General features: G+C 48.2%; 1 protein-coding gene across 1 annotated transcript; it reads right to left on the bottom strand.

The window, feature by feature from the left end:
* Positions 1 to 13,021: 13,021 nt before the first annotated feature.
* Positions 13,022 to 13,837, bottom strand: LOC104602435 (uncharacterized). Its single transcript, XM_010266121.1, has one exon. It carries the CDS (start codon positions 13,835 to 13,837, stop codon positions 13,022 to 13,024), a length of 816 nt encoding a protein of 271 aa, XP_010264423.1.
* Positions 13,838 to 26,958: the final 13,121 nt, after the last annotated feature.

Below are 26,958 nucleotides of genomic sequence, written 5' to 3' on the forward strand. Positions count from 1 at the left end.
TAACCGTTGCAGGGTACTACCCAATCGAATGAGTGACACATCCCGGGAGGACAGACACGCCACCACCTATCGAGAGACGTGGGTGCAGTCTATCGGGCTAGCAGGGACTGCGCCGTCAGTCAAGAGACGTGGTGCAGTCTGGCGGGTATGGTCTTGTCAGATAGAAGCTTCCTGAAAGTGTTACGACGCTTAATAGCGAGCTGCCTTGTAGTGAGCTATTCCGTAGCGCGCTGCCTTGTAGCGAGCTATCCTACTACGAGCTACCTTGTAGCGAGCTCCTAGGGGCACTTTGAGGCGATTCCTCTCGAGGTTGTCTTTGGGGTAGTTTTCCTGCCTAAGTACCAGAGCGAGCTGGTTATCCAAGCTCACGAGCTAGGATAGACTTGTCTTGGAGCATTCCCCTTCAGTACGTCGGGGGTCCTCGAGCTCGTGTTGTAGCAAGTTCATCCTGTGGCGAGCTGTAACGTAGCGAACTGTCCTGCGAGCTCGTTACATAGTCGCAGCCAGGCCGTTGTGTTGAGCTGTTACTTCTGTTGAGTCATGTCCACATGTCACCTTCTTAAGGGGTCAGGTCAAATCGCCCTCCATCAATTGCCCCCCACTCCTCGAGCCAAGGGTTCTATTCTGGCGCAAGAAGTTCATGGAGTGTGACGGGTGGATTTGACCCAAAATTCAAACTTGATTGACTGATCGCATTAAATACGCGCGCAGAAGTCAAGGGGTCTCTGGACCTTTTGAATGCCAAAAAACGTGCTGAAGTGGCTCTCAATTCCAGAAGACGTGCAGCCGTCATTACCTTAATCATGGGAGATGTGCGACCAGTCACGTTTTAGCTTCAAGAGGTGTGCGGTCAGCTTGACTATGATCCGTCATATCCGTCTTAATCTGAGTCGTCGATTTGAGGGCACAATGGCTATAAATAGGAGGGCCTCAGGCCTCATTTCTTTTACGCTAACTTGCCTTGCTTTCGGATTCTGAGGTCGCGTCTTCATCTAGCTGCCCGAGCTCTTCTTCTGTTCACACCGTCTTTTTGGTCCATCTCTTCCCTGGTGAGTCTTATCATTTTGTCAGTATGTCTGGGTATCCGTACCACGTCTATACCCGGGGTGATGACCAAGATGATGCCCCTTCGAGCTCAGGGGGAGCTTGGGGGCAAGCTCTAGAAGCTCGGGAGGCTTCTGGCGAGACTGCTTCTACCTCTTGGGGCAGGGAGCAAGATAGATTTGGTCCTTCCTCCATGTCGATGGAGAGACTTAGGACCTTGGTTCTCCAATTTAACCTCCCTAGAGACCTTGTCTATAGTCTCCCTTTCGGTAACTATCCCTAGGAGCACAGTCCTGATGAGAAAGTGATCTTCCAGGAGCAGCTCATCGCTGGCCTCCGTCTTCCTTTGCATCCTCTGATAGTGGACGTTTTGAATCACTTCAACGTCACTGTTGACCAACTTCACCCCAACTGCATCCGAAATGTAGTTGGGACTATCTCTTTATTTTATGAGTATTGTCTTCCCCTTAACCTTGACATCCTTTCCACCATTCTTTGCATTAAGAATGCTTCCCCCAGAGCGTCTCCAGAAAGGCGTTCCTACTATTTTTCTCCCCGCCGCGGCTTCAAGCTCTTATAAGAACTGCCGAACAGGATCCCGGCCTGGAAGCGGGACTATTTTATAGTTCACAACCTCGAAGAGTGGCATTTCCCAACTCACTGGAGGGTCGCCATCCAGGAATCGGGGGTTGACTTGGATCCCAAAGTTCAGGAAACGCTGCAGTCCTGGGCAGCTGTTGGCTTCCATTGGTCGGACTACTCGACCGAGGACAAGCTCATGCAAGCCGGCCTAAGCCCTGGTAGGTTGCCTTTTAGGTCGCGTAGTGTCTTGTAAATTTTTTTTTTTGGACTAATACCTTGTGATTTTTGGCAGCTATCATGTCTGGTGTTGACGCGTGCCGCCTTCTATTCAGCAACCAAAAGCGCAAGGCGAAGAGGTCGCGTCCTGACCGAGCTTCCACTTCTGGGGGCGTTGAGTTCGAGGCTGCTGATCCAACCTTCGTTTCTCCACCGCCTGAGGTCCCCCCGGTCTCGTTCGAGGGAGTTGTCACGGAAGGTGGCCTTGAAGAAGGCGAGCTCCCGGCGCAAGGGCAGTTCCCTCCGTCTAGGCAATCCCACTCCCTCGCTTTCCCGCGGTTCCCTACCGAGAACTAGGAGAGTGTCACCGACTTCACCGTGGCTTCACGGAGGAGCCGAAGGGCGATCTCCCATGAGGAGGTTGCTGGCTAGGGAGGGATGGACCCCAAGCAGCTCGCCAGGCTAGCCTCCGCTCACTACATGGTGGTAAGTGACTACTTTTTCTTCTTTTTCCTTCTTCTTCTTCTCTCTTTTTTTTTCTGACCTCAACCTTTTGTTGGCAGGTGAACTCCGCCATCCACGCCATGGCCCTCCAGACCAACATTCACTCCAGTGATGCTCTCGCTCAGAGGTCAACCATGCAGAAGCTCCAGGGCGAGCTCGACCGGGCCCGAGGTGAAGCCCTTCAGGCTCGAAAGGGGAACGAAGCCCAAGAACTGCTCCTCCGGGACCAGGAGGCACAGATCGCCCGGCTATCTGAGGAGAGTGCTCGCTACCGGGAGGAGTCATCGAGGGTGGCAGCGGAGAGGGAGCTTCTTCGCTAGCAGGTTCGAGACTTGGAGTCCACGCTTCAGGATCGAACTCGGAACTTCGACACCATGGTGGAGGCCGAGCGGGCTAAGGCGGTGTGGGACTTCAAGGACTCCCAAGAGTACCACGACCTCCAGGTGGAGTATGGCTCGAGCTCCTACCACTCTGGATTTAAACTCTGTCGTTGACTGGTCCGGAAGAAGTTCTCCGGGCTCAACCTCGACGGCATAACAATGAAGGGTCAGGATCCTGAGACGGCAGACCTAGCGGAGGAGGAGGAGCCTGACTCTCCGGAGGATGATGAGGATGTGGAGGCGGTGGATCCCTGAGGCCGGTGGCTGCTCTTCTGTTTTTTGTTTTCTCTAAATGGACTCTGGTGGTTCCCGGGTATTAGAACCCGGTTTTAAATATCTTTTTTTGATGAACTTTCTTGGGCGGTTGGGCCCTACTTTTTATTTATTTTCTGTTAAACTTTTCCCGGGCTGTTAAGCCTGGTTTTTTGTTTATATGAATTAGTAATGAAATGTTTTACCTTTTTTCTGCTAAGTATGGTGTGCTCTTTACTTTCTGTCGAAGCGATTTTATCACTCGAGCTGTTAGAGCTACATACCCAAAGTAGGATTTTTCAATAGTTGTTACCCCGAGCTGTTCCTTGGTGCATGAGGTAGTTTCATAGTGTACCTCGAAGTGGTTACCACGTATGCCTGAGCTGTACTACCCTTATCGGGTTTAAATAGTGTACCAAGATGAGCTGCACTTCATAGGGTTCACACCCGAGCCGCCTGCGCCTCTGGTACTAATACTTGACCTCTGCCGATGAAACGGTTGTCTTATACAGTGCCGAGGTCTTCATTAGCTCAGCGCTCTAGCCCTTAGGCTAAGGGAGTGACTCGTGGTCTACTCAGTAGTTCGCTCATGCCATAGAGGCGACTGGGTCTTATCGCACCGAGGTCTACGTTAGCTCGGCATTTTGGCCCTTAGGCTTTGAGAGTGACTCGTGATCTACTCAGTAGTTATAGGTAGTATTTCCTTAAGTTGACAATTTCATGCCTGAGGTACTTGCTTACCTTCTAGGGTTTCGAGCTCGTATGTTCCTTCCCCGAGCACTCATTTTACTCGGTAGGGTCCTTCCCAATTAGGATTGAGCTTACCAACACCGGGCTCAGGTACCATAACTTTACAAAGGACCAGGTCGCCGATGCGGAGGTTCCGCTTCTTGACCCTAGCATTATAGTACCGAGCTACTCTCTGCTAGTAGGTTGCGGTCATGATATATGTGAGGTCCCTTACTTCGTCAAGTAGGTCGAGGTTGGTACGTAGCTCGTCTTCCTTTGCCTTATCATCATGCGCTTCTAGTCGTAACGAGGGAACATCGATCTCTACTGGGATGACTGCTTCAGTGCCGTAGGTGAGGTTGAAGGGGGTTTCGCCTATAGCGGTCTTCACTGTGGTCTGATAAGCCCATAGAACGCTGGGTAGCTCGTCTGCCCATAGTCCTTTAGCTCGGTCTAACCGTGCCTTCAGTCCGCGGAGGATAACTCTATTTGTGACTTCTGCTTGATCATTTGCTTGAGGGTGTGCGACTGAAGTGAAGTTCTGTCGAATTCCCATGTCTTGGCATCAGTTCTGGAATTTAATGTCTTCGAACTGCTTACCGTTATCAGAAGTCGGTACTCGAGGTAACCCGAAGTGGCACACTATATTTTTCCAAAAGAAGTTCTGTACGTTTCGAGTTGTGATCGTTACGAGAGGTTCAACTTCTACCCACTTGGTGAAATAATCAATTGCTACCACTAAGGACTTCCTTTAGTCTGTCGCTGGTGGAAATGGCCCAAGTATATCGATGCCCCATTGTGCGAAAGGCCACGGGCTGGTGAGATACTTGAGGTCGGCAGCGAGCTGATGGTGGATATTGGCATGCCTCTAGCACTTGTCACACTTTCTTACGAGCTTAATAGCATCTGTTTTCATTGTTGGCCAGTAGTACCCCTGTCGTAGTGCTTTATGGACGAGGGCCCTGCCCCCCAAGTGTCCGCCGCACAGGCCCTCATGAGTGTCGCGGAGCACGAGCTCGGCTTCAGAAGGTCGCAAGCAGCACAGGTAGGGGAGCGTGTAGGATCTTCGGTACAGCCGTTCGTCTATCACGACGTATTTGGCTGCTTGACGCTCTACCCTTCTACCGGCATTGCGGTCTATAGGGAGGGTCCCGTGTAGCAGGAAGCTCGCAAGCGGATCAATCCAGCTCAGCTCTGCTTGAACGCCATGAGCGACCTCCTCTGCCCCTCTGAGAATGCTAGGCCGAGATAGGTTCTCTATGTACACGGTTCTCATTGCATTATCACTGGTGCCGGCTAACCGGGACAGGGTGTTGGCCTTAGTGTTCTCTGACCTCGGGATTTGCTTGATGAAGTGTGACTGGAAGTTGAGCATAGCCTCTCTTACTTTGGCTAAGTAGGCGATCATAGTTGGTTCGTGAGCTTCGTATTCGCCTGTGACTTGATTGACCACGAGCTGGGAATCACTACAGACGACGATATGCTTGACTTTCACTTCTTTGGCTAGAACTAGCCCGGCTATTAATGCCTCGTACTCCGCTTCATTGTTGGATGCCGCAAACTCAAAGCATAGTGCATACTCCAATTTTGTGCCACTTAGGCCGTACAGAACGATTCCGGCTCCGCTGCCCTACTGGTTTGAGGAGTCATATACGTAAAGGATCCAGGGCTCCTCATCCCAGTTTGTGCTTGGCCTAACCAAGAGAGATGCCGCACTGGTTTCTACCTCACGGTGCTCGAACTCAACCGGTTTGGGAGCTTCGGGCTCGCCTGAACTGGGGGCCCCGTGCTTAACCAGCCTGGGGACTTCGGAGCTGAAAAGTGCATTCTGCGATGAAGTCTGCCAAGGCTTGGGCCTTGATAGCAGTTCGCAGCTTGTATTGGAGGTTGTACTCGCTGAGCTCAACGGCCCACTTCGTCAGTCGACCAGAGACCTCGGGCTTGAGTAAAACTTGCCTAAGAGGTCTGTTGGTGAGGACAACAACAATATGATCTTGGAAGTATGGACGAAGCTTCCAGGCTGCAATAACTAGTGCGTAGGCAAACTTTTCTATCTCCGGATATCTCGTCTCTGCCCCCTGCAATACCTTACTAACATATTAGGCCTCTTTTATCAGTACCGAGCTGACCACTTCATCACTTGCCGAGAGGTACAGCTCTAAAACATCGCCCTCCTCGGGCCGGGTTAAGACCGGTATGCTAGCGAGGTACTTTTTGAGCTTGTTGAATGCGAGCTGGCAATCTTCAGTCCACTCAAACCCTTTGCTTTTAATTGCTTTAAAGAAAGGTAGGCAACGGTTTGCCGACTTGGACATGAAGCGGCTCAGAGCAACTATTCGGCCATTCAGCTTCTGAACCTCCTTCATTTTTCGGGGTGGTCTCATGTCTAGGATGACCTTTATTTTATCCGGGTTAGCCTCAACGCCATGCCGGTTAACGATGTATCCTAGGAACTTACCCGATGTGACACCAAAGGCACACTTATTCGGGTTCAATTTCATGTTAAGTCTACGTAGAATTTCAAAAACTAAATGCAAGTCTTGTATTAAATCATGCGAAAATTGGGTTTTGACGACCATGTTGTTTACATAACATTCTATTTTTCGGCCAATCAATGGCTCAAACAATTTATTTACAAGTCTTTGAAAGGTTGCCCCGACATTTTTTAGCCCAAAGGGCATACCTTGTTGCAGTCTTTTCTTCATCGGCTAGGTCCATCCTGATTAGGTTGCAGCCTGAATAGGCGTCTAGAAAACTTAATAACTCATGCCCTGAGGTCGCGCCCACCAAACAGTCGATCCTGGGGAGTGGGAAGCAGTCCTTTGGGCAAGCTCAGTTCAGGTCGGTGTAGTCGACGCACATGCGCCATTTACCGTTAGCATTTTTTACCAGATCGGGTAGTGGACTTCCCTGATAAAAACGGTTGCAAGGAGCTTCCCGACCTCCTCGTCGACTGCCCTCCATCGCTTTGGGGCTAGGTTGCTTTCTTCTGTCTAACGGGCCTAACTACAGGATCAGTATTAAGCTTATGAGTTATAATGCTGGGGTCTATGCCGGGCATTTCTGCCGCGGACCATGCAAAAATATCTAAATTTCCAAGTAAGAAGCATACCAGTTTAAATTGCAGAGGCTCCTCAATGGAAGCGCCGATCTGAAGTGTTCGGGTTGGGTCCTCTGTCGATGCTAGGATGGAGACGGTCTCTTCCGTGGGCACAACTCGCTCCTCGCATTGCTCCGTAGGTCGCTCCAGCTCAAGGTCGTCGACCACCTTGGCTTTCCCTTTGAGGGCGGTGACGTAGCATTTGTAAGACTCAAGTTGGTCACCTCGCGCTATCCCGATTTCGAAGTCCATGGGGAACTTCATGGCCAAGTAGTAAGTGGAGACCACAACTCGTAGGGCATGGGTGATCGGCTGACCTACTATGGCATTGTACGGGGAGGGGGTTTCGACTACTCGAAGTTGTGGTTGAGCCTCACTATGCTAGGCCAAGTGCCGACTTCCACAGGTACTGTAATCCTTCATAGGGTCCTGACTTCCTCTCCGCTGAAGCCTAATAGGGGAGTGTTTGTGGGCTTCAGGTCGCTCTCTTGGAGCTGAAGTTGGTCGAAGGCTGCTTTGAAGAGGATATCTGTTGAGCTGCTCGAGTCGACGAGGACACGCCTGACTTTAAAGTCATTGATCTTTACCTTTATGACGAGCGTGTCATCCTCCATGAAGAAGATCAAGTCTTCCACCCTTGGCCGCTTTGGGGGGTTATGTTCTTCCCTGGCGACCTCGTGAGCTTATGCCCGAGCTGTGGCTGAAGTGCAGCCCGCTACAATCGAACCTCCAACAATCATGTGGATGGTCCCCCGAACTGGTCTCTCTTCAAGGGGCTGCTTCTGTGATTGTTCCGCTTGCCTGCTAGATTCGGGAGCATCTCTACTCTGCTTTCCCTGACGACCTGCTTTATTATTATTATTGTGTACAAATTTTTTCAAGTATCCACGACGGATGAGCTCCTCTATCTCGTCGCAGAGGTTTTTACAATTATCGGTGCTATGACCGTGATCTTTGTGGAAAATACAATACAAATTTTTATTCCTTACACTAGGATCGGCCTTCAGCCGAGGTGCCATGAGGATCTCGGCCCGCTTCGCGTTGAGGGGCGTGTAGTCCGCCCTTTCTATTGCTGGAGCTCGGAAGGGTTGATTCGGCCTTGCCCCCCGAGTTGGATCCTTCTTTCTCTTGCTATCCCCTTGAGTTAGGGGCTTGTCTTCCCTTTTCCTTTTCTAAAGGGCCTGCTCGCCCTTTTGGCTGATCTCTTCCTCCGTCCCTATAAACCGATTTGTGAGCTTAAGGAACTCGGTTACGATCTTAGGTTGATTGACAACCACGTGCTACTTGAATTTTTTATGGGTAATACCTCGCATGGCCGCGGTGAGGCGAACTACAGGGTCTAGATCGAGCATTTGTAAGCAAGCGTCATTGAACCGCTCGATGTAACTCCGAATGGACTCCCCTTCCTTCTGAACTATGCCGAGGAGGCTTTCTTGGGTTCTTGGGCATCTCTTGCTGGTGACAAAATGGGAGGTGAAGATTTGCACAAACTGCGCCCAGCTTCTTATTGATCTGGGCGCGAGATTTCGGTACTAGGTGCGGGCTACCCCTTTGAAGGTGGTGGAGAAAGCCACACACATACAGGATTCACTGGCTCTTGCCAGGTGCATCTAGGACTGAAAGGCATCCACATGATCATTCGAATGGAATGATCCATCATACTTATCTAGAGGAGGGAGCTTGAAGTCCCTTGGCATGGGGACAACAAGAAGTTCTGGTGACAGGGGGGAAGGAACTAAAAGGGGAGGAGTAGCTTTTACTTCATCTGAGCTTACCTCCTCCTTACTTCTGAGCTCGGGCAAGACGCGAGTAGTAGTTCAGCGAGCTCGTCGGCGCCTCCACTGCTGCTTTGTCAACTCAGCGTTGGTGCTGCTTGCTTCAGTATTACCGAGCCCAATGGGCTCGGACTGCTAATGGTAGCTCTGAACCAAAGGGCCCTGCCTGTAATCTGCGGCTAGGACCTTGAACTAGTTTTCTACGAGGGGGAGCTCGAACTGGGAGTGCCAAGGTGATGCGGGCTTGACCGGCTGGGAGGCCCCCGACTTGCCTACAGGCTAAGAAGCGGGGGTGGATGGCCTCTCTTTCCTGCCATGGAATGAGACTTGGCTTTTGGAAGGATTCTGGGTTTGAGAGGCCTCCCCTCGGTGTGGACATTCGCTCCAGTGGGAGGGCTTGGCTTGCTTCGAGGCTGGATGCCGGGGGGGAAGTGGCTGTTGGGCCTGAGGCAGTGAGGGGAACTGCTGTTGGTACTGGCATTGAGAAACTTGATGTAGCATTTGCTGCTGGTAGAGATGGAACTGCTGGAACTCCTGCATTTGAGCCTACATAGCTCGCATGCACTGTACTAGATCCTCCAACTGGTTTTGGTTGCTCACTGGGGGAACAACGGAAGGTTCAACAAAGGTTGCTCCAGTCGTGGAAGGGAGTGGAGCGTTCACGGGTGCCACTGTGAGGGGCATGTTTAAGCTGGGAATTCTGTCCACAAAGAGGGGGACGGTGAATTGTCCAATGCAAACAGTTGGGAGCTGGGGTTGTTCCCCTGAAGCGTTCTGGTCGGTACCGCGTCCGACATTACTTGAAGAAGCCATGATTGCTAAGTTCTCAGAGAGAGCTGCAGAGATTAGAGGAAGGCTTTTTGAAGCGTTTCCCACAGACGGCGTCAAATGATGTTGCGCGATCCAGGCACTCCTAGCTGGCAGTCGATTGGCTCCTAGCTGTGACGGACTGTACCTGAAAAGAAGACGGTGAAGGATTCCCGGGGGACCTGCCCGGTGGGAATACTCTGATGCTTAAGTTAGAACGCTTCTGAGAGCAGTAAAAAGTGCAAAGAAGACTAAGAGTGCAGGTAGCGCTAGATCAATGAGAGTTCAAGGTTTACTCAAGATTAGATCAAGATATGTTCAAGATACCTTTTTCCCCTTCGACCATGGGGCTCTTAAATATGGGCGTTCTTGTCAAATCGGGCATAACCGCCACTGAACCTCTGTCACAACCGTTATTTATCAGGGCTGCGTAGGTAACCGTTGCAGGGTACTACCTAATCGGATGAGTGACACGTCCTGGGAGGACAGACATGCCACCACCTGTTGAGAGACGCGGGTGCAGTTTGTTGGGCTGGCAGGGACTGCGCCGTTAGTCAAGAGACGTGGTGCAGTCTGGCGGGTATGGTCTTGTCAGATAGAAGTTTCCTGAAAGCTGCCTTGTAGCAAGCTATTCCGTAGCGCACTGCCTTGTAGCGAGCTGTCCTGCTACGAGCTACCTTGTAGCGAGCTCTTAGGGGCACTTCGAGCCGATTCCTCTCGAGGTTGTCTTTGGGGTAGTTTTCCTGCCTAAGTACCAGAGCGAGCTGGTTATCCTAGCTCGCGAGCTGGGATAGACTTGTCTTGGAGAATTCCCCTTCAATACGTTGGGGGTCCTCGAGCTCGTGCTATTGCGAGCTCATCCCGTGGCGAGCTATAACATAGTGAACTGTCCTGCGAGCTCGTTACTTAGTCGCAATCAGGCCGTTGTGCTGAGCTATTACTTCTGTTGAGTCATGTCCACGTGTCACCTTCTCAAGGGGTCAGGTCAAATCGCCCTCCATCAGGTTCCTACAGTACCATCAATGTTGAGTTTCACCGCTCCTGCTGATGGTGTTGACCACCTAGTTGAGTTGACAATCAAAGGGGAGTGAGGCAAGTTGTGAACACTGGATTCATTGGGAGTATTTTGGATAATCATATTTTCAAATATCTGAGCCTGGTTGATAATTGAAGGAGGGTGGAAAATTGAACCTTTAAAAACCAACCCATTGCATGCTGTCCAGATGAACCATAACAGGCTTGCACTTCTCAAGAAAATATAATTTTCACCATTTTGTTCCTTGTCCAACTCCATCCATCATTCTATCCAGTTAATGAGGTGGCCTACTTCATTGTTCATACGAATATTCAAACTGGAACCAAACCAGATACATCAGACCATCTCACAACCAAAAAATAAGTGTTGAACTATTTCCTCTTATGCATTGCATATGGGGCATAATTTATCTGATATGCGGTGGAGCCTGAAGAGATTAACTTTAGTGGATAGGAGATTAGAAACACTTCCAAATGAAGAGTAGAATATTTGGTGGTAGTAACTTGGTCCTCCAAAATGAATTCCAACTTATGTTTTGAGTCAACAAGTCATTGTTAGAAGATGAAGGAAGTTCATTTAGTAAGGATTTCATACCAGATTTGGTGGAGTAATTATCGCTGAGCATAGGGAGCCAAACTAATTTATCATCAAAATGAGCTTCCGAAGTAGGCAACCGAATTGAGAGAATTGATTGGATTGTGTTGTGGTCAAAGTAATGAGCCAATTTGTCGTGATCCCATGTTCCCCTCTTGTGATTGATGAATTCAGCTACTTTGGTCTTGGAGAAGTCTTCACTTACTTTGGTCCAATCAGCTTGGATGCCTAAAATCCAGTTATCCACAAAAGCATTTACAGCCCATTCTAACCCTATTAACCATCTACTACCTTGATGTAAGAATTGTTTGCAAGTCATTAAGCTCTTCCAAGTGGTAGAGGCGTTGGCTTTTGATTTTGCTAGCCAAAAATTTTGATTTTCTAAATATTTGGCCTTGAGAATTTTTACCCAAAGTGCATTATTTTCCTTCAGGAATCTCGATACTAATGCCTTGTTCCTCATTTTAGTATCATGAAGACCAATTCCACCCTGATCCTTGGGTTTCAACAACAATTTCCACTCCTTTAAGTGAACTTTGTTTTTTCCTTCAGTTGAGCCCCACCAAAAGTCTTTGCAAAGATTATTGATTGATGAGCAGATAGCTTTTGGCAATAAGAGAGTTTGCATATGATAATTTGGAACAACTTCTATGGTTGATTTTATAAGCATTGTACGACCAACTTGGGAAATAGTTTTACTTTTCCACCCACTCAATTTCTTTTGGATTTTCTCCACAATAAGGTTCCAATCTTTAATCTTAGAATTGCTGAAAAATAGCGGCCCGCCTAAATAGCGTTCATTTTTGTTCATCTGTCTCACCCCTAGGAATGAAGCCGCTCTCAATTGTAGTCTTCTATGGGTATTGTTACTGAAATAGATAGTTGATTTACGGAAGTTTATCATTTGTCCTGACCATTTGTAGAAAAGATCAAGAATCTCCATAAGACGATGTATTTCAGTCCAAGAGGTCTTACCAAACAGAAGCAAATCATCCACAAATCAAAGATGGTTAAACTTGATGCCCGATCTTCTAAATTTAATTCCATGAAGAGTACGGCGCTCTAAATTATCACAAAGGAGAGAGGAGAGAGTCTCAATGCACATTATAAATTAGTATGGAGACAATGGACATCCTTGACGAAGTCCTCTCGATGGCCTGAATGTTTACCCAGAAATTCCATTAACCAGCACTACCAAGGTAGGAGTGGAGATGCAAGCTAAGATAAGAGAGCAAAAACTACCCCGGAAATCCAATGACTACAAAACCTTCAGGAGGAAGGACCATTCAATCCTATCATAGGCCTTAGAGAGGTCCATCTTTAGCATGAAGTACCCTGTTTTGCCCTTTTGTTTCTTCATTGTATGGACAACCTCATGTGTTATTATGGTATTATCAGTTATTTTCCTCCCAAGAGTGAAAGCACTTTGAAAAGGAGATATGATCCGAGGGAGAATCTTTTTGAGTCTCAGAGTGATGATTTTAGCAATTATTTTGTAAGTTACATTGCATAGTCCAATGAGTATAAAATCGTTTGCTTCTTCAATACTATTTGATTTTGGAATTAAACAGATTGAAGTTTGGTTTACCTCTGCGATTTGATAAGGATCTCGGAAACACTCTTGGATCAAATGAGTCAACTCTGGGCCAATGAGGTTCCACAAATGTTGATAAGCTATGCCTGAATCTCGTCAGGGCCTGAAGCCTTAGTAGCAAAATAATTGTTTATAATAATCTGTTTAGATCTGTCTGATGGTTGAGGGGGAGGACGTCCAAGATCCATTCTCATTCTTTAGCGAGTGGATTGACGTTCTTCTTTTGTTATTGGAGGCCAACATGTGAAAGTAACGGGTGTTACAACCCCCCTCACGTATCTTTGAATCCTGAGATCTTTGTTTCCAATATTTTTCTTCTTTGTCCAACCAACGCTCAAGTTCGAGTCGCACAGCTTTTTCCTCTTCACCCATATCGCAAGCCACATCAAGACTTCGTAAATAAGAGAGCTACTGTTCCAACCTTCGAATGTGGTGGTGTATACAACCATATTTACGTTGGGCCCAAGAGACCATTCCATTCTTAACCGTCTTGCATTTATCAATGAAAGATCTTGGAGCAAGAGTCCAATTCTCAAAGAACTTGTCGTAGAAATCATTGTCCTTGAACCAAAAAGATTCAAACCGGGTATGTCCAGTTCTTTTTTGCTTTAGAACAAGCTGCAACAACAGTGGTGAATGATCACCGGCGAGCATTGGCAAGTGGAATACAGTTGCATTTGGGAAATTTTCTGACCAATTGCAGGAAACTAGAGTTCGATCCAAGCGCTGCTTTACTAGGTTCTGGGTATTGTGACGGTTTGACCAAGTAAAATGAGGACCGGCACCACCCAAGTCAATTAAAGCACAATCATCGAGGAGTTTAGTGAACTCTTTTAGCACTCTTACTTTTAGTTGAGCTCCAGTGTTTTTTTCCCCAACTTTAGTAATCATATTCAGGTCACCAATTATGCAGTAAGGTTCATTATTGGCACTATTGAAAGATCTAACAAAATCCAGAAAAGATCTGCGCCCTTCAATTGATGGATGCACGTAACAACAAAGAAGGTCCCAGGTGGCATAACGGGGAAAACCATGGATTATAGAATCAGAACTTGAAATTATCTCAACATTGATGTTACGATCCCAACCAAACCACAAGCCTCCAGCAAGGCCATGACAAGGAACAATATGGATTTTGTAGTTGTTACAGAGACGTAGCAACCTTGTAGACTTGTCTAACGAACTCTTTGTTTCAGATAGAAAAAAGAAGGACGGACGTTCCATAAAGAGAAGTTTGTTAAAATTTTGAACTGTCGGTCGACTTCCCGCACCATGGCAGTTCCAGGTCCACAGGCATGTTCAATTTCAGATTAGTCTCCGTAGCTTTCAAGCGAGCTCTTTTCTTTAGTCGAATACGGTCTTCTGAAACATGTGGTAACTCATTGGGAATGCAGTCCATCTCGTCTTCCACCAGAGGTTCGGCATAATCTGCTTTACGTTTGGTGGCTATCCTCTTTGTGACTTCCCTTGGCGCATGAATAGTGAGAGATCGATCAGAGAGAATTGCAGGGGCATGATCGGAGGTAATGGAATGAGATGAGTCTTGGTTGTACTTGCCTGATTTGGCGGGTGTGTCACCGACAATTTCGGTAGTAAACCTGCCCTCCCCCTTTGTAGGTATTTTCTCTCCGTCGCATCTATCTGCAAGTCGGGTTGTGAGATCTTTTATTTCTGGTTCAGATCGTTGGTTTAACTTTGCTTGAGTCGTTCCTCGAGTTCCAAAATTGATTCGCTCCCTGTTGCTGGAATTGCCATCTTCTCCGGTACTGGTGACTGGTGACGGAGATTGCTTCTGCGGTGTCGATTCCGTTCTTGAGATTTTCATCTGTGCTTTAATTTCATCAGTGGTGCAGTTGACAAGGGCTGTTTTTAATTTATGCTTGGGACGGCAACCACCAACTTCATGTCCAATGCGCGCGCAAAAAGTGCAAAACCTCGAAAGTCTCTCATATTGGATTTGGACCATAATGGTTTCTCCTGAATTGTTGGTCAATGGGGTCACTCAAACTTTGGAGGAGAAGCTTTGAGGCGTGTCTAAAGACAGTGTCTTTATAACGTTATTTGTTTCCACTCAGTTTTACCGATTTTGCTGTTGGGTTTCAGGCAAATCCGTTCTCAGGATACAATAGAGCATTGGGCAAGAATTTACAACCAGCAAAGTTGAAAAATCTCTGAAAAAACCTTCCGTGAGACTGTAATAGACCGGACTGAGAGAGAGAGAAAGTAGATTTCGAAATTGTGTGTTTTTGAAGTCTGATTCATGCTCCTTATAGTTTATGAAGAGGTATGAAGAAAATGTAGGTGTTGGTTTAGAGAAGCACCTTGAATTGTGACTGTTTAAAAAATAGTTAACAGTTAATGACTATTAACTTTGAATTGTGCCTCTTGATCACACCCGATCGAATCGTGACCGTTGATCTCATCAACGGATAGTATCGCACAAAAACGAAGGCCACCATTCGCGAGCCACACAGGTGCAAGCAGCGTGCACCTCTAAAGCACCTCATTGCGTCGCACACACACATGCACATGTGTGCACGCACATTGCACGGTATCAAACCCCATACTCTCTACTATTTCTAAGGAGTGTAAATCAGCTCATACTAAAATACTAAAAATAAAATTATAATTTTTAAACGTGTGACAAGTTCAAAACTAGGTTTTGTAAGAGAAAAACTAATTTTTCAATCAAGTGTATAGGTGCAATTTCTCATGTAATTGACCAATCAAACTCATTGGATTTAATCTCTTATGAAATTAAAATCCAACAAGAATTTTGTAGGGTATTTCTTGTGTTTAAGGAGCCGATACATCAATGTTTATCTTCAGCCTGCAAATCTACCCCATTTTGTTACCTCTTCTTGTGATGGTCGGTAAGGTTTGCCAATTCGCGATGCCACCTTGCAAGCGGCATTCACGTTCAAATAAGCCAACGAGAGCCCAATCAGATGAACATATAGGAGATCTGCATGTGTAAACTCATAGGACTCTGGCTTTTGGGACAGATCACCTTTTTGGAGGATAATAAAGTCATCCTCAAAAAGCCAGGGCCCTTTGTCGATGATCTGATCTTGATTGAATGAGCTTTCAAACCTCACCATGTAAGCATCTTTAGTGAGCTCTAGTGTTGTCGGGACCTTCCAAGCTTTTGTGATCATGTCCTTTAAAACAATGGACTTTACTATTTTATCATTATGCACCTTAATAATAAGGTTACGTTGCCATGCTTCATTTGGTAGAGCATCTTCAACAGAAGCCTCCACCGCGTTAGGAGTGGCAGGGCCAAGGATTCTGGAGAGCTCACGGAGGATATCATCATCAGCCATCCAGGTGGATGGAGTAAGAGATCACAGGGGGATGGGAAGCAAATGGATGATGGAAGGGGGTTTTGTAGAGGGGGAGAGGTGAAAGAGAGAAGGTATGAAAACCTGCATAAGACGTAGGAGGGAGATTTTTAGAATATCTCCCATATTTGCATATTACCATTAATAAAAAAATGCGTGGATAGGCGTGGGTAGAATTCTGTAGGCAGGAGATCTGTTCCTCAAAGAGTACTTACGGTCATAATATCACATCTCGCTATGTATTAGGAACATCTCTCGTAAGTATATATATATTATAAACAAAGCAGTGAAAGAAACTTTTTTTTTTAATTTTTTAATTTATTTATTTCATTTCATTTTTGAAACAATCAATGAAATGCACTTTCCCATCACAACGTAAATAATCTCTTATTCTAAAATTTCTCTTAAAATACCTCCCCCAATATCCCCACTATCTCTAATTCCTATTTATCTTCTAAATTATCTCTAATTCTTATTTATCATCTCCCCTACTTTTTATCTATGTTTATTTAAAGAAAGTTTGGATTAAAAATTTTAAGAATTATTTAAATATTCTAACAAAATTATATAATAACTTTAAAATATTTATTAAAAACACAAAAAATAATTTTATATTTTTACAAAATATATCACGAAATTATGTATTAACTGATGAAGGGGAATTTGACTTGACCTCGTAATAGGAAGACACGCGGACGTGACTTGGCATAAGTGACAACTCAGCATGATCAGTTTGCTACAAAGCGACCTCAGGTATCCTGATGCCCCAAACTGAAGCTATCCCGAACTAAGATCACCCCGATATCAGATCGCGACCAGGACGACGATATCAAGTCTGCTACAGATCGAGCCCGGATAGATGGACCACCTCAGAAACAATCCACCTCGAAGACAAGACTACCTCGGTGCAAGATCACCTCGGTACTAAGGCACTTCGGCATTCGGAGCAGGTTGGGTCTGAGGAACACGAGCTCAGGCAGTTTGCCCCTAGTCAGCTCCCCATCAGGCAGCCCGGCACCTTACAGGCAGCTCGCCTCCTATTCAGACCGACCACTGCATGGCAACCCCGAGGATCTTACCACCGTGCTCCGCGTCTTACGGGATCGTACCTTGTAACGGCTATATTAGCTCACCCACTCCCCAATTCAGGCGGAAATGGGTAACCTTACCAGTTGGTGGCATTTTACCCACCGAACACGCAAACGGATCCCATCACAGCGAGGATCCAGGAACCACTCTACCAAACCCGTGCGGACTCCGGTATATAAGGACCTCACCCCCAAGGGGCGAAGGTATGATGTGTAATCTTTGCTCTCTAGCTCTCTAACTCTCAAATATCATCTTCAAGCTCTCTACTACTAAGTGTTAATTTAACCATCAGAGTGTCCCCGCCGAGTAAGCCACCCTGGGATCTCTGACTCCTTTCTTGCAGAAACCTCAGTTCTCATCGTTGCTGGTAGCCATATCGTCTCCAGCAGGGAGCAATCGGATTACGCCACATCATTTGGCGCCATCTGCGGGAAATCGTTACTAAAAGCCTTTTATATCCATTTCAAAAATCTCAAGCTCAAGATCAAATCCATGGCTTCCTCCAGCAACGCCGGACAAAATGAAGCAAACATCTCTGGGGGGAAACCCCAGTTCCCGTCTGTCTGCATAGGTCATTTCACCATACCGCTATCCGCGGGAGGAATCCTAGCACTGACCGTGACTCAGCCAATCGTGCCCGTGAATGCCCCACTTCCCCCTGTAGTGGGTGCGACTTCCGTTGAACCCTCTATGGTTCCCCCTAGAGCCGGACAAAACCAACTAAGTGATCTGGTACACTGTGTGCGGGCTATTCAAGCCCAAATGCAACAAGTCCAGCAGTTCCAGCATTACTAACAGCAAGTTTTGCACCACATGTACCAGCAACAGTTCCCACCGCTACAGCATAACCAATAGCCGACCCCGCCTCAGTGTCCGATCAAACCAAGCAAGCCTCGCCGCCAAAACAGCCGTCATTGTCGGGGGGAGACCACCCAGGTCTCGTCTCGCGGCAGGAGGGAAAGACAATTTGTTCCTCCCATCTCCCAGCAAGTAAGCAGGTCGAGAGATACTCGACCCACCAGAACTAGTCCACCCCGGCCCTCGCAACCTGAAGGCACTCTTGCAGGAAACCGGTTCGAGGTCCTAGTCGTAGACTCCAGACAAGGCCTTGCTGTCCGCAGTAGCCAGCGTCAACAGCCTGAATCACTCCCGGCCAAGACACCTTCTGACAGCGCGGAGGTCAGCAGCACTGCTGCGGAGCCAGTTAAGTAACAACGAAGGAGACGTGCTAAGGCATCTCGAGCAGTAGACCGAAGCCAGCTCGCAGGACCTAGCCGACCTGAGCAGCCTAATGGTAAGGTGGAGGTAAGCTCGGGAATCACAAAAATCGCTCCCCTTCTCTCTGTACCCTCTCCACTGTCCTCCGAGCTCCTAGCTACTCCGAGGCCGAAGGACTTCAGGGTACCCCCCTGGATAAGTATGACGGGTCTTTCGACCCCAATGATCACATAGACTCTTTCTAATCCCAGATGCATCTCGTTGGGGCTGATGAAGCTTGCATGTGCATTGCCTTCTCCACGACCTTCAAAGGGGTAGCTCACACTTGGTACAGAAACCTCGTGCTTGCGACAGTTAAAAGTTGGGCGTAGCTCGTGCAAATGTTCACCTCGCACTTCATCACTAGCAAGAAGTGTCCGAGGTCACAAGAAAGCCTCCTTAGCATAGTCCAGAGGGAAGGAGAGTCGGTTCGAAACTACATGAAATGCTTCAACGACACGTTTACTAATCCCGGACTTAGACCCCGTCGTAAGACTCATGGCAGCAAAGAAGGGTATCACCCACAGGGAATTCAAATGGCATGTGGTGGCAAGCAAACCCAAAGACATCACCGAATTCCTTAAGCTCGCCGATCAGTTCATCGAGACTGAAGAAGAGATGAACCAAAGGACTGATGCCCCGGCAGAGAAAAGAAAGAGAGAACACAACAGCTCGAACAATGGTGGCGGCAAAAGGAAGAAAAGCAAGTCCCCAACCAGGGGAGGGAATAGGTTAGATTTTCATCCCCGAGCTCCCCCAGTTGAAAGAACGAACTTCAAACCCCTCAACGCGAAGCGAGGAGAAATCCTCATGGCGATCAAGGACGCCTCTTTTGTAAAGTGGCCACCCTGGTTGAGGGGAGATCCAGCCACTAGAAATAAAAATGTATTTTGTCATTTCCATAGAGATCACAGTCATAGTACCGAAGATTGTAAAAACCTCCGCGACGAGATTGAAGAGCTCATCCGTCGCGGGTATCTGAAAAATTTTGTACAAAAAAGTAATAAAAACCAGGTAGATCGATAGGGGGAGCAAAGGAGAGATGCTCCCGAGTCCAGCAGCCGACACAACGAGCAACTGCAAAGACAGTTGCTTGAGGAAATACCGATCCGCGAGATGATCAACACAATCACTGTCGGATCCATAGTCGCGGGCTGCACCTGGAACGCAGGGAAGTCCTCAATTTGTGAACTGGAACACGAAGAGCAGAATCCGCCGAAGCGACCTAGGCCCGAAGTCCCGATATTCTTCACGGAAGATGATGCACATGGGGTCCAATACCCCCATGATGATGCACTGGTTATAAAGATGAGGGTCAACGACTTCGAGGTGAAGCGTATCCTGGTCGACTCTGGCAGTTCAACAGACATCCTGTTCAAAGACGCATTCGACAAGCTCTAGCTCCAGGAAGGCGACCTCAAGCCAACAAGCACTAAACTGGTAGGCTTTAGCAGAGAAGAAGTCAGACCCCTAGGCCGAATCTCAATACATGTGGAGATTGGCACCAGACCTTGCATCGCGAGGTTCGAGCACACTTTCTTGGTGGTCGCGACTCCCTCCCCATACAATGCCATTATAGGTCGGCCTATCACCCATGCGCTTCACGCAGTGGTGTCCACCTACTAATTGGCGAAGAAGTTCCCTACGGACTTCGGAGTTGGGACAGTGCGAGGCGACCGGCTTGAGTCCCGCAAGTGCTATGTTGCCGCCCTCAAAGGGAAAGCCAAGCTTGCAGACGACCTCGAGCTAGAGTGACCTGTGGAGTATTTCGAGGAGCGAGTTACGCCAACTGAAGGGATGATCCACATCCCGAACTTAATAGAAGATCCAACCAAGACCCTCTAGATCAGAGCAGCGATCGAGGAGCCTCTCTGCTCACGGCTAGTAAGCTTTTTACTTAAAAATTTAGATATATTCGCATGGTCTGCGGCAGAGATGCCTGTTACAGATGCAAAAATAATAACTCACAAATTGAATACTGATCCTTTAGTCAGGGCAGTTAGACAGAAAAAGCGCAACCTCGCCCCGGAGCGCTGGAGGATAGTCGATGAGGAGGTCGGGAAACTCCTCGCAGCCGATTTCATCAGGGAGGTCCATTACCTGAGCTGGGTGGCTAACCCCGTTCTGGTAAAAAAGGCCAACGGTAAATGGTGCATGTGCGTCGATTATACCGACCTGAATCGAGCTTGTCCGAAGGATTGTTTCCCACTCCCTAAGATCGACCGTCTAGTGGACACGACCTCAGGGCACGAGTTGTTGAGTTGGACCCCGCCGACGAGGAGAAAACAACATTCATAACCGAACTAGGATTGTATTGTTACAAGATCATGCCCTTAGGGATAAGAAATGCCGGAGCGACCTTTCATAGACTTGTCAACAAACTATTTGAGTCGTTGATCGGCAATAAGGTTGAATGCTATGTAGACGACATGGTCGCCAAAACCTAATTTTCGAACTGTTTAATAAGTGACTTGCAATGTGTTTTTGAAATTCTACGCAAGTATAGTATGAAATTGAACCCTAACAAGTGTGTCTTTGGTGTCACCTCGGGTAAATTCCTAGGTTACATAGTTAACCGGCATGGCATCGAAGTGAACCCTGAAAAGATAAAGGCTATCCTGGATATGAAGCCACCTCGCAAGTTGAAAGAGGTTCAGAGGCTGAATGGCCGTATGGCTACTCTAAGCTGCTTCATGTCCAAGTCAATAGATTGCTGCCTACCTTTTTTCAAGGCAATTAAGAAAAGTAAAGACTTTGAATGGACTGAAGAATGCCAGCTCGCCTTCAACGAGCTGAAGAAATACCTAGTTAGTATCCTGGTTCTGACCCGACCCGAGAAGGGTGATGTTTTAACGATGTACCTCTCCGCGAGCGATGAGGTGGTCAGCTTGATACTAATAAAGGAAGTAGATCGGGTCCAACAACCTATCTACTATGTGAGTAAAGTTTTGCAGGACGTCGAAACCAGGTACCCGGAGAACGTGAAATTGGCGTACGCACTGGTCACAGCAGTTCGGAAGTTTCGCCCATATTTTCAAGCTCACACAGTCATAGTCCTCACAAACAAACCTCTGAGGCAAGTCTTACTCAAGCCTGAGGTATCTGGCAGAGTGACGAAGTGGGACATCGAACTCAGCGAGTACGACCTCCGGTATGAGCCTCGGACAACGATTAAGGCCCAAGCCTTGGCCGACTTCATGGCAGAATGCACCTTCAGCACCGCAGCCCCCGAACTGATTGAGCTCGACCACAAAAAGGAGGCTTCGACCAGTGTGGCACCGACCCCGGTTAGAGCAAGGCCAACTTGGGACGAGGAGCCCTGGATCCTCCATGTAGATGGCTCATCCAATCAACAAGGAAGCGGAGCTGGCGCTATTTTGCATAGGCCAAGTGAGGTGAAACTAGAGTACAGACTTTGGTTCGAGTTCGCAACATCTAATAACGAAGCGGAGTATGAAGCACTACTAGCCGGGCTCACACTAGCGAACGAGGTACAAGCAAAACACATCATCATCTGCAGCGATTCCCAGCTCGTGGTCAACCAGGTCACCGGCGATTACAAAGCTCGTGACCCCACCATGGCTGCTTATTTACCCAAGGTCAGGGAAGTTCTACGCAGGTTCCAATCATACTTCATCAGGCAAATTCCAAGGTCCGAGAACTCTGAGGCCGATGCCTTATCCCGGTTAACCACGAGTAGCAATACCCTGAGAGCTGTGTACATAGAGAACCTACCTCGGCCCGACATTCTCGGGGGGACAGAAGAGGTTGCTCCTATTGCACAAATAGAGCCGAGCTGGATTGATACACTTGCGAGCTACCTGCTTCACGGAACCCGACTTGCAGATCGCAACGCGGCCAGAAGGGTAGAGCGACAGGCAACTAAGTACATCATGATAGACAGACGACTGTACCGAAGGTCCTACATGCTCCCCAACTTGCGCTGCTTGCGACCTTCAGAGGCTGAGCTTGTTCTCCACGACACTCATGAAGGCCTGTGTGGTAGACACTTGGGGGGCAGGGCTCTTGCCCAGAAAGCGCTATGACAAGGATATTACTGGCCCACGATGAAGGCAGACGCACTCGAGCATGTCAAGAAATGCGATAAATGCCAGAGGCACGCCAGCATCCATCATCAATCTGCTACTGACCTGAAGTACCTCACCAGCCCATGGCCCTTCGCATAGTAGGGAATCGACATTCTTGGACCATTCCTACCAGCGGTAGGACAGAGGAAATTCCTGGTGGTATCAGTGGATTACTTTACGAAGTGAGTGGAGGTAAAACCCCTAGAAACAATCACAATTCGAACTGTACAGAACTTCTTTTGGAAGAGCATAGTATGCCGCTTCAGACTGCCTCGAGTGCTCATTACTGACAACAGTAAGCAGTTCAAAGATATTAAGTTCCAGAACCGGTGTGCCGAGATGGGGATACAGCAAAACTTCACTTCGGTAGCACACCCTCAGGCGAATGGGCAGACGGAACTCACGAACAGAGCCATACTTCGCAGACTGAAAGCCCGCTTAGCCCGAGCTAAGGGGCTATGGGTAGATGAGCTGCCCAACGTACAATGGGCTTACCGAAACACTATCAAGACCGCCACAAGTGAAACCCCCTTCAACCTCACCTATGACACGGAAGCGGTAATCCCAACCGAGATCGAGGTACCTACATTACGCCTGGAAGCATACGATGAAGAAGAAAATGGTGACGAGCTCCGCACTAACCTCGACCTGGTGGAAGAAGTACGGGACCTCGCATATATCCGGACTGCAGCCTACCAGCAAAGAGTAGCTCGGTATTATAATGCCCGGGTCAGAAAGTGGCACTTCCGTGTCGGGGACCTGGTCCTTCAGAAAGTTATGGTACCTGAGCTCGGTGTAGGTAAGCTCAAACTGAATTGGGAAGGTCCCTACCGAGTAATGCGGGTACTTGGGGAAGGTACGTATGAGCTTAAAACCCTAGAAGGAAAGCAAGTACCTCGAGCGTGAAACATCAACAATTTAAGGCGATACTACCTGTGATCGTCGAATTAGGGGAGCGGACTGAGAATCACTCTCAGAAGTCTAGGAGTGGACTTCGAGTCACTCCCAAAGCCTAAGGGCTACAATACTGTACAAGACCCAGTCGCCTCTTCGGCACGGGCAAAGTCTAGGAGAGGACTACGAGTCTTCCCCAAAGCCTAAGGGCTACAATACTGCACAAGACCCAGTCGCCTCTTCGGCATGGGCAAAGTCCAGGAGTGGACTACGAGTCGCTCCCAAAGCCTAAGGGCTACAATATTGCAAAAGACCTAGTCGCCTCTTCGGCACGAGCAAAGTCCAGGAGTGGACTACAAGTCGCTCCCAGAGCCTGAGGGCTAAAGTACCGAACTGGCGGGGACCTCAGCACCACATGAGATCTGGTTGCCTCGCTGGCATAGGCAAATTTCTTCGAATACCTGAGGCATAGACAACATGAGCATAAGCCCTTCGATGTCTAGCACACCGCGACACATAAGAGAAGGTCGGACCCATAAGGGACAACCGACGTTCAAATAAGTAGCTTGTGCGTGGACATGATAGGTACATACCCCGCGATGTCGCTCACCTCGGTGTACGTTACATGGAGTTACCCCTACTAAGCCTTTGCAGACAATTCGGGGTAACAAACACTTAGAAAATTTTCTATTACGATTATCCTTACTTATTGTACAGCTCGATAGCTCGACAATTCGGGTAATCTACACATTTGTTGCGTAGATCAAAAGTTATCTGTACTTAGAATATCTTTTACACAAAGGATTACTCAAAGGATTGGCATTTCATTCACAAAAAGTGCAGGTACAGAGATTTTGTTCTAACCCAAGCTCGACGGCATTGGAGTGTACATTCAATACAAGAAAAGAAAGGTCAAAGATCAAGGTTTACTATCAGCTGGATCGGTCTCCATATGATCTTCCACATTCTCCTGGTTAGAGGGGCACTTCTCTTGGACCTTGTCATCACTCCCCTCCTCTGATGAACTAGGCTCTGCATTTGCTGCCTTTGCATCCTCGGGAGTAAGTTCAGACGCAGAGACGACTTTAAGATTGAGGTCGGGGAACTTCTTTCTCATCATGTACTTGCACAATTTGAAGCCGGAGCGGTAGGAGCTCGAACCATACTCAACTTGAAGATCGTGGAACTCCGAAGATTGCTTGAAGTGTTCAACAGCCTGGCTTCGTGCATCTTCAACAGCGGTCTCAAAGATCCGAGTTCGCTCTTGAACCGTCATTTTGAGATCTTCAACTTCTCATCGAAGCTTTGTTCTCTCCTCGATCAGTGTTGAGTTCTCCTCAGTCAACACGGAGATCCGCTCCTGCTGTTTCTCCTTTTCCTCAGTTAAAGCCAGGATTAGCTTCTTCTGACATTGAGCTCCCTTCTTGGCTTGCAGCACCTCGCCCCGAGCTTTATCGAGTTCGCGGTACAGTTTCTATGCCTCCTCTTTGGCATCCTAAAACTGCTTGAAACGAATCTGTGACTGACACATCAGCACGTGAATGGAGGAGTTCACCTGGCAAGGAAAAACCTAGGTAAGTACATTTTGAAAAGTTCACAAAGAAACAAAAATATAAGGTAAAAGCACCTACCACCATGTAGTGGCTGGAAGTGCTCGCCGGCTCGGGAGGCTGAGCAACTTCCAGCTCAAGCGCTGGGGTGCTCTCTTGTTCCTACTGCCGAGCACTTCCCTCTTCTTCATGCATATCTACCATGGGAGGGTGAGGGTGGACCTCCTCCTAGGGGAGCTCGGCGGAGATCAGCTCCGCGGTGTGGACCTCGGACGGAGAAGGGGTTGAAGGACTGGCCTCCAACGAGGCTTCTTCGCCTTCCTCTTCGTCCCCTTATGCATGCTTTTGAAAAGATTCCTGGCATCGACCTCCGGCATGGTAATTGCAAAAAATAGAAGGTTAGCAGCGGACTAATTAGAACCTTAAAGAAAAAAAACTAAGGTGGAATCCTACCAGGAGGGCTCAGCCTGGCTCGCACAAGCTTGTCCTCGGCCAGGAAATCCTTCATCCCGAGGCCAAGGTCCCTCCAGGAGTTGATGACTGCCCTGGTCTCCGCATCTAGTCTCACTCTGGGATCCTTGATTGCCACCCTCCAGTGAGTTGGAAAAGGCCACCCCTCAGGATTTCGGATGAGGAAATATCCCCTTTTCCAGGTCGGAACCTTGTTCGAACAGCCGAACAGTATCTTGAACCCGAGCCAGGGAGAAATGTAGTAGCTCTGTCTGGCGTCCCCACACAGATAAGTCGAGTTCCACTTAATGGCACAGATCGAGCTAAAAGTGTCTAAGGACAGGGGACGGTTGTACTCGTGGAAAAGGGAGATCGTACCAACCAGTAGCGAGCTCATGGTGATCATGGTGATCATGAACCCAAGGGAAGCGCAACCCAGTAGCGAGCTGCTCCTCAAAAACAACGAGCTCATGGTGATCATGAACCCAAGGGAATTGACCTAAAGGAAGGCTAAAAACTAAGCTATCAGGAAGGCGATAGCGAGCTACCAAACACATCAATCTGTCCGAGATCATAGTCAAGGGACCGAAGTCATCTGGGTCCCGACCTCGAGAAGAAGATGGGACCTCTGTTCTAGAGGACGGTCCCTCTTCCTAGACCTTGATCTCCCCGAGCCGAGATGGCTCATCCCCAGGCAACAAAGCCCCCATCCAGGGACCGAAGAGGGGAGTCACCCAGCGACGAGCTGGCCTCCCCTGTTGGGGCCGCGGTTTGCACGGCGGCACCCTCGACCTCACTACCTAAAAGGTTGTCTACACTAGAAATAGACATACTTAAACCAAGAAAGTACAAACTTAAGAAAATTGTGAACTCACCAAGAGGACACGTGGATGTGACTTGGAATAAGAGACAACTCAACATGATCAGTTTGCTACAAAGAGACCTCAGGTATCCTGATGCCCCGAACTGAAGCTATCCCGAACTAAGATCACCCCGATATCAGATCACGACCAGGATGACGATATCAAGTCCGCTACAGATTGAGCCCGGATAGATGGACCACCTCGGAAAGAATCAACCTCGAAGACAAGACTACCTCGGTGCAAGATCACCTCAGCACTAAGGCACTTTGGCATTCGGAGCAGGTCAAGTCTAAGGAACACGAGCTCAGGCAGCTTGCCACTAGTCAGCTCGCCACCAAGCAGCCCGACACCTTATAGGCAGCTCGCTTCCTATTCAGACCGAGCACCGCATGGCAACCCCGAGGATCTCACCACCGTGCTCCGCGTCTTACGGGATCGTACCTTGTAACGGCTATATTAGCTCACCCACTCACCGATTCAGGCGGAAATGGGTAACCTTACCGGTTGGTGGCATTTTACCCACCTAACACGCAAATAGATCCCATCACAGCAAGGATCCAGGAACCACTCCACCAAACCCACGCAGACTCCGGTATATAAGGACCTCACCCCCAGGAACCACTCCACCTAATCTTTGCTCTCTAGCTCTCTAACTCTCTAATATCATCTTCAAGCTTTGTACTACTAAGTGCTAACTTAACCATCGGAGTGTCCCCGCCGGATAAGCCACCCCGGGATCTCTGACTCCTTTCTTGCAGAAACCTCAGTTCTCATCATTGCTAGCAGCCAGATCGTCTCTAACAGGGAGCA

The sequence above is a fragment of the Nelumbo nucifera genome, chromosome 1 (genome assembly GCF_055504915.1).
Source record: "Nelumbo nucifera cultivar China Antique chromosome 1, China Antique-T2T, whole genome shotgun sequence".
Classification (NCBI taxonomy): domain Eukaryota; kingdom Viridiplantae; phylum Streptophyta; class Magnoliopsida; order Proteales; family Nelumbonaceae; genus Nelumbo; species Nelumbo nucifera.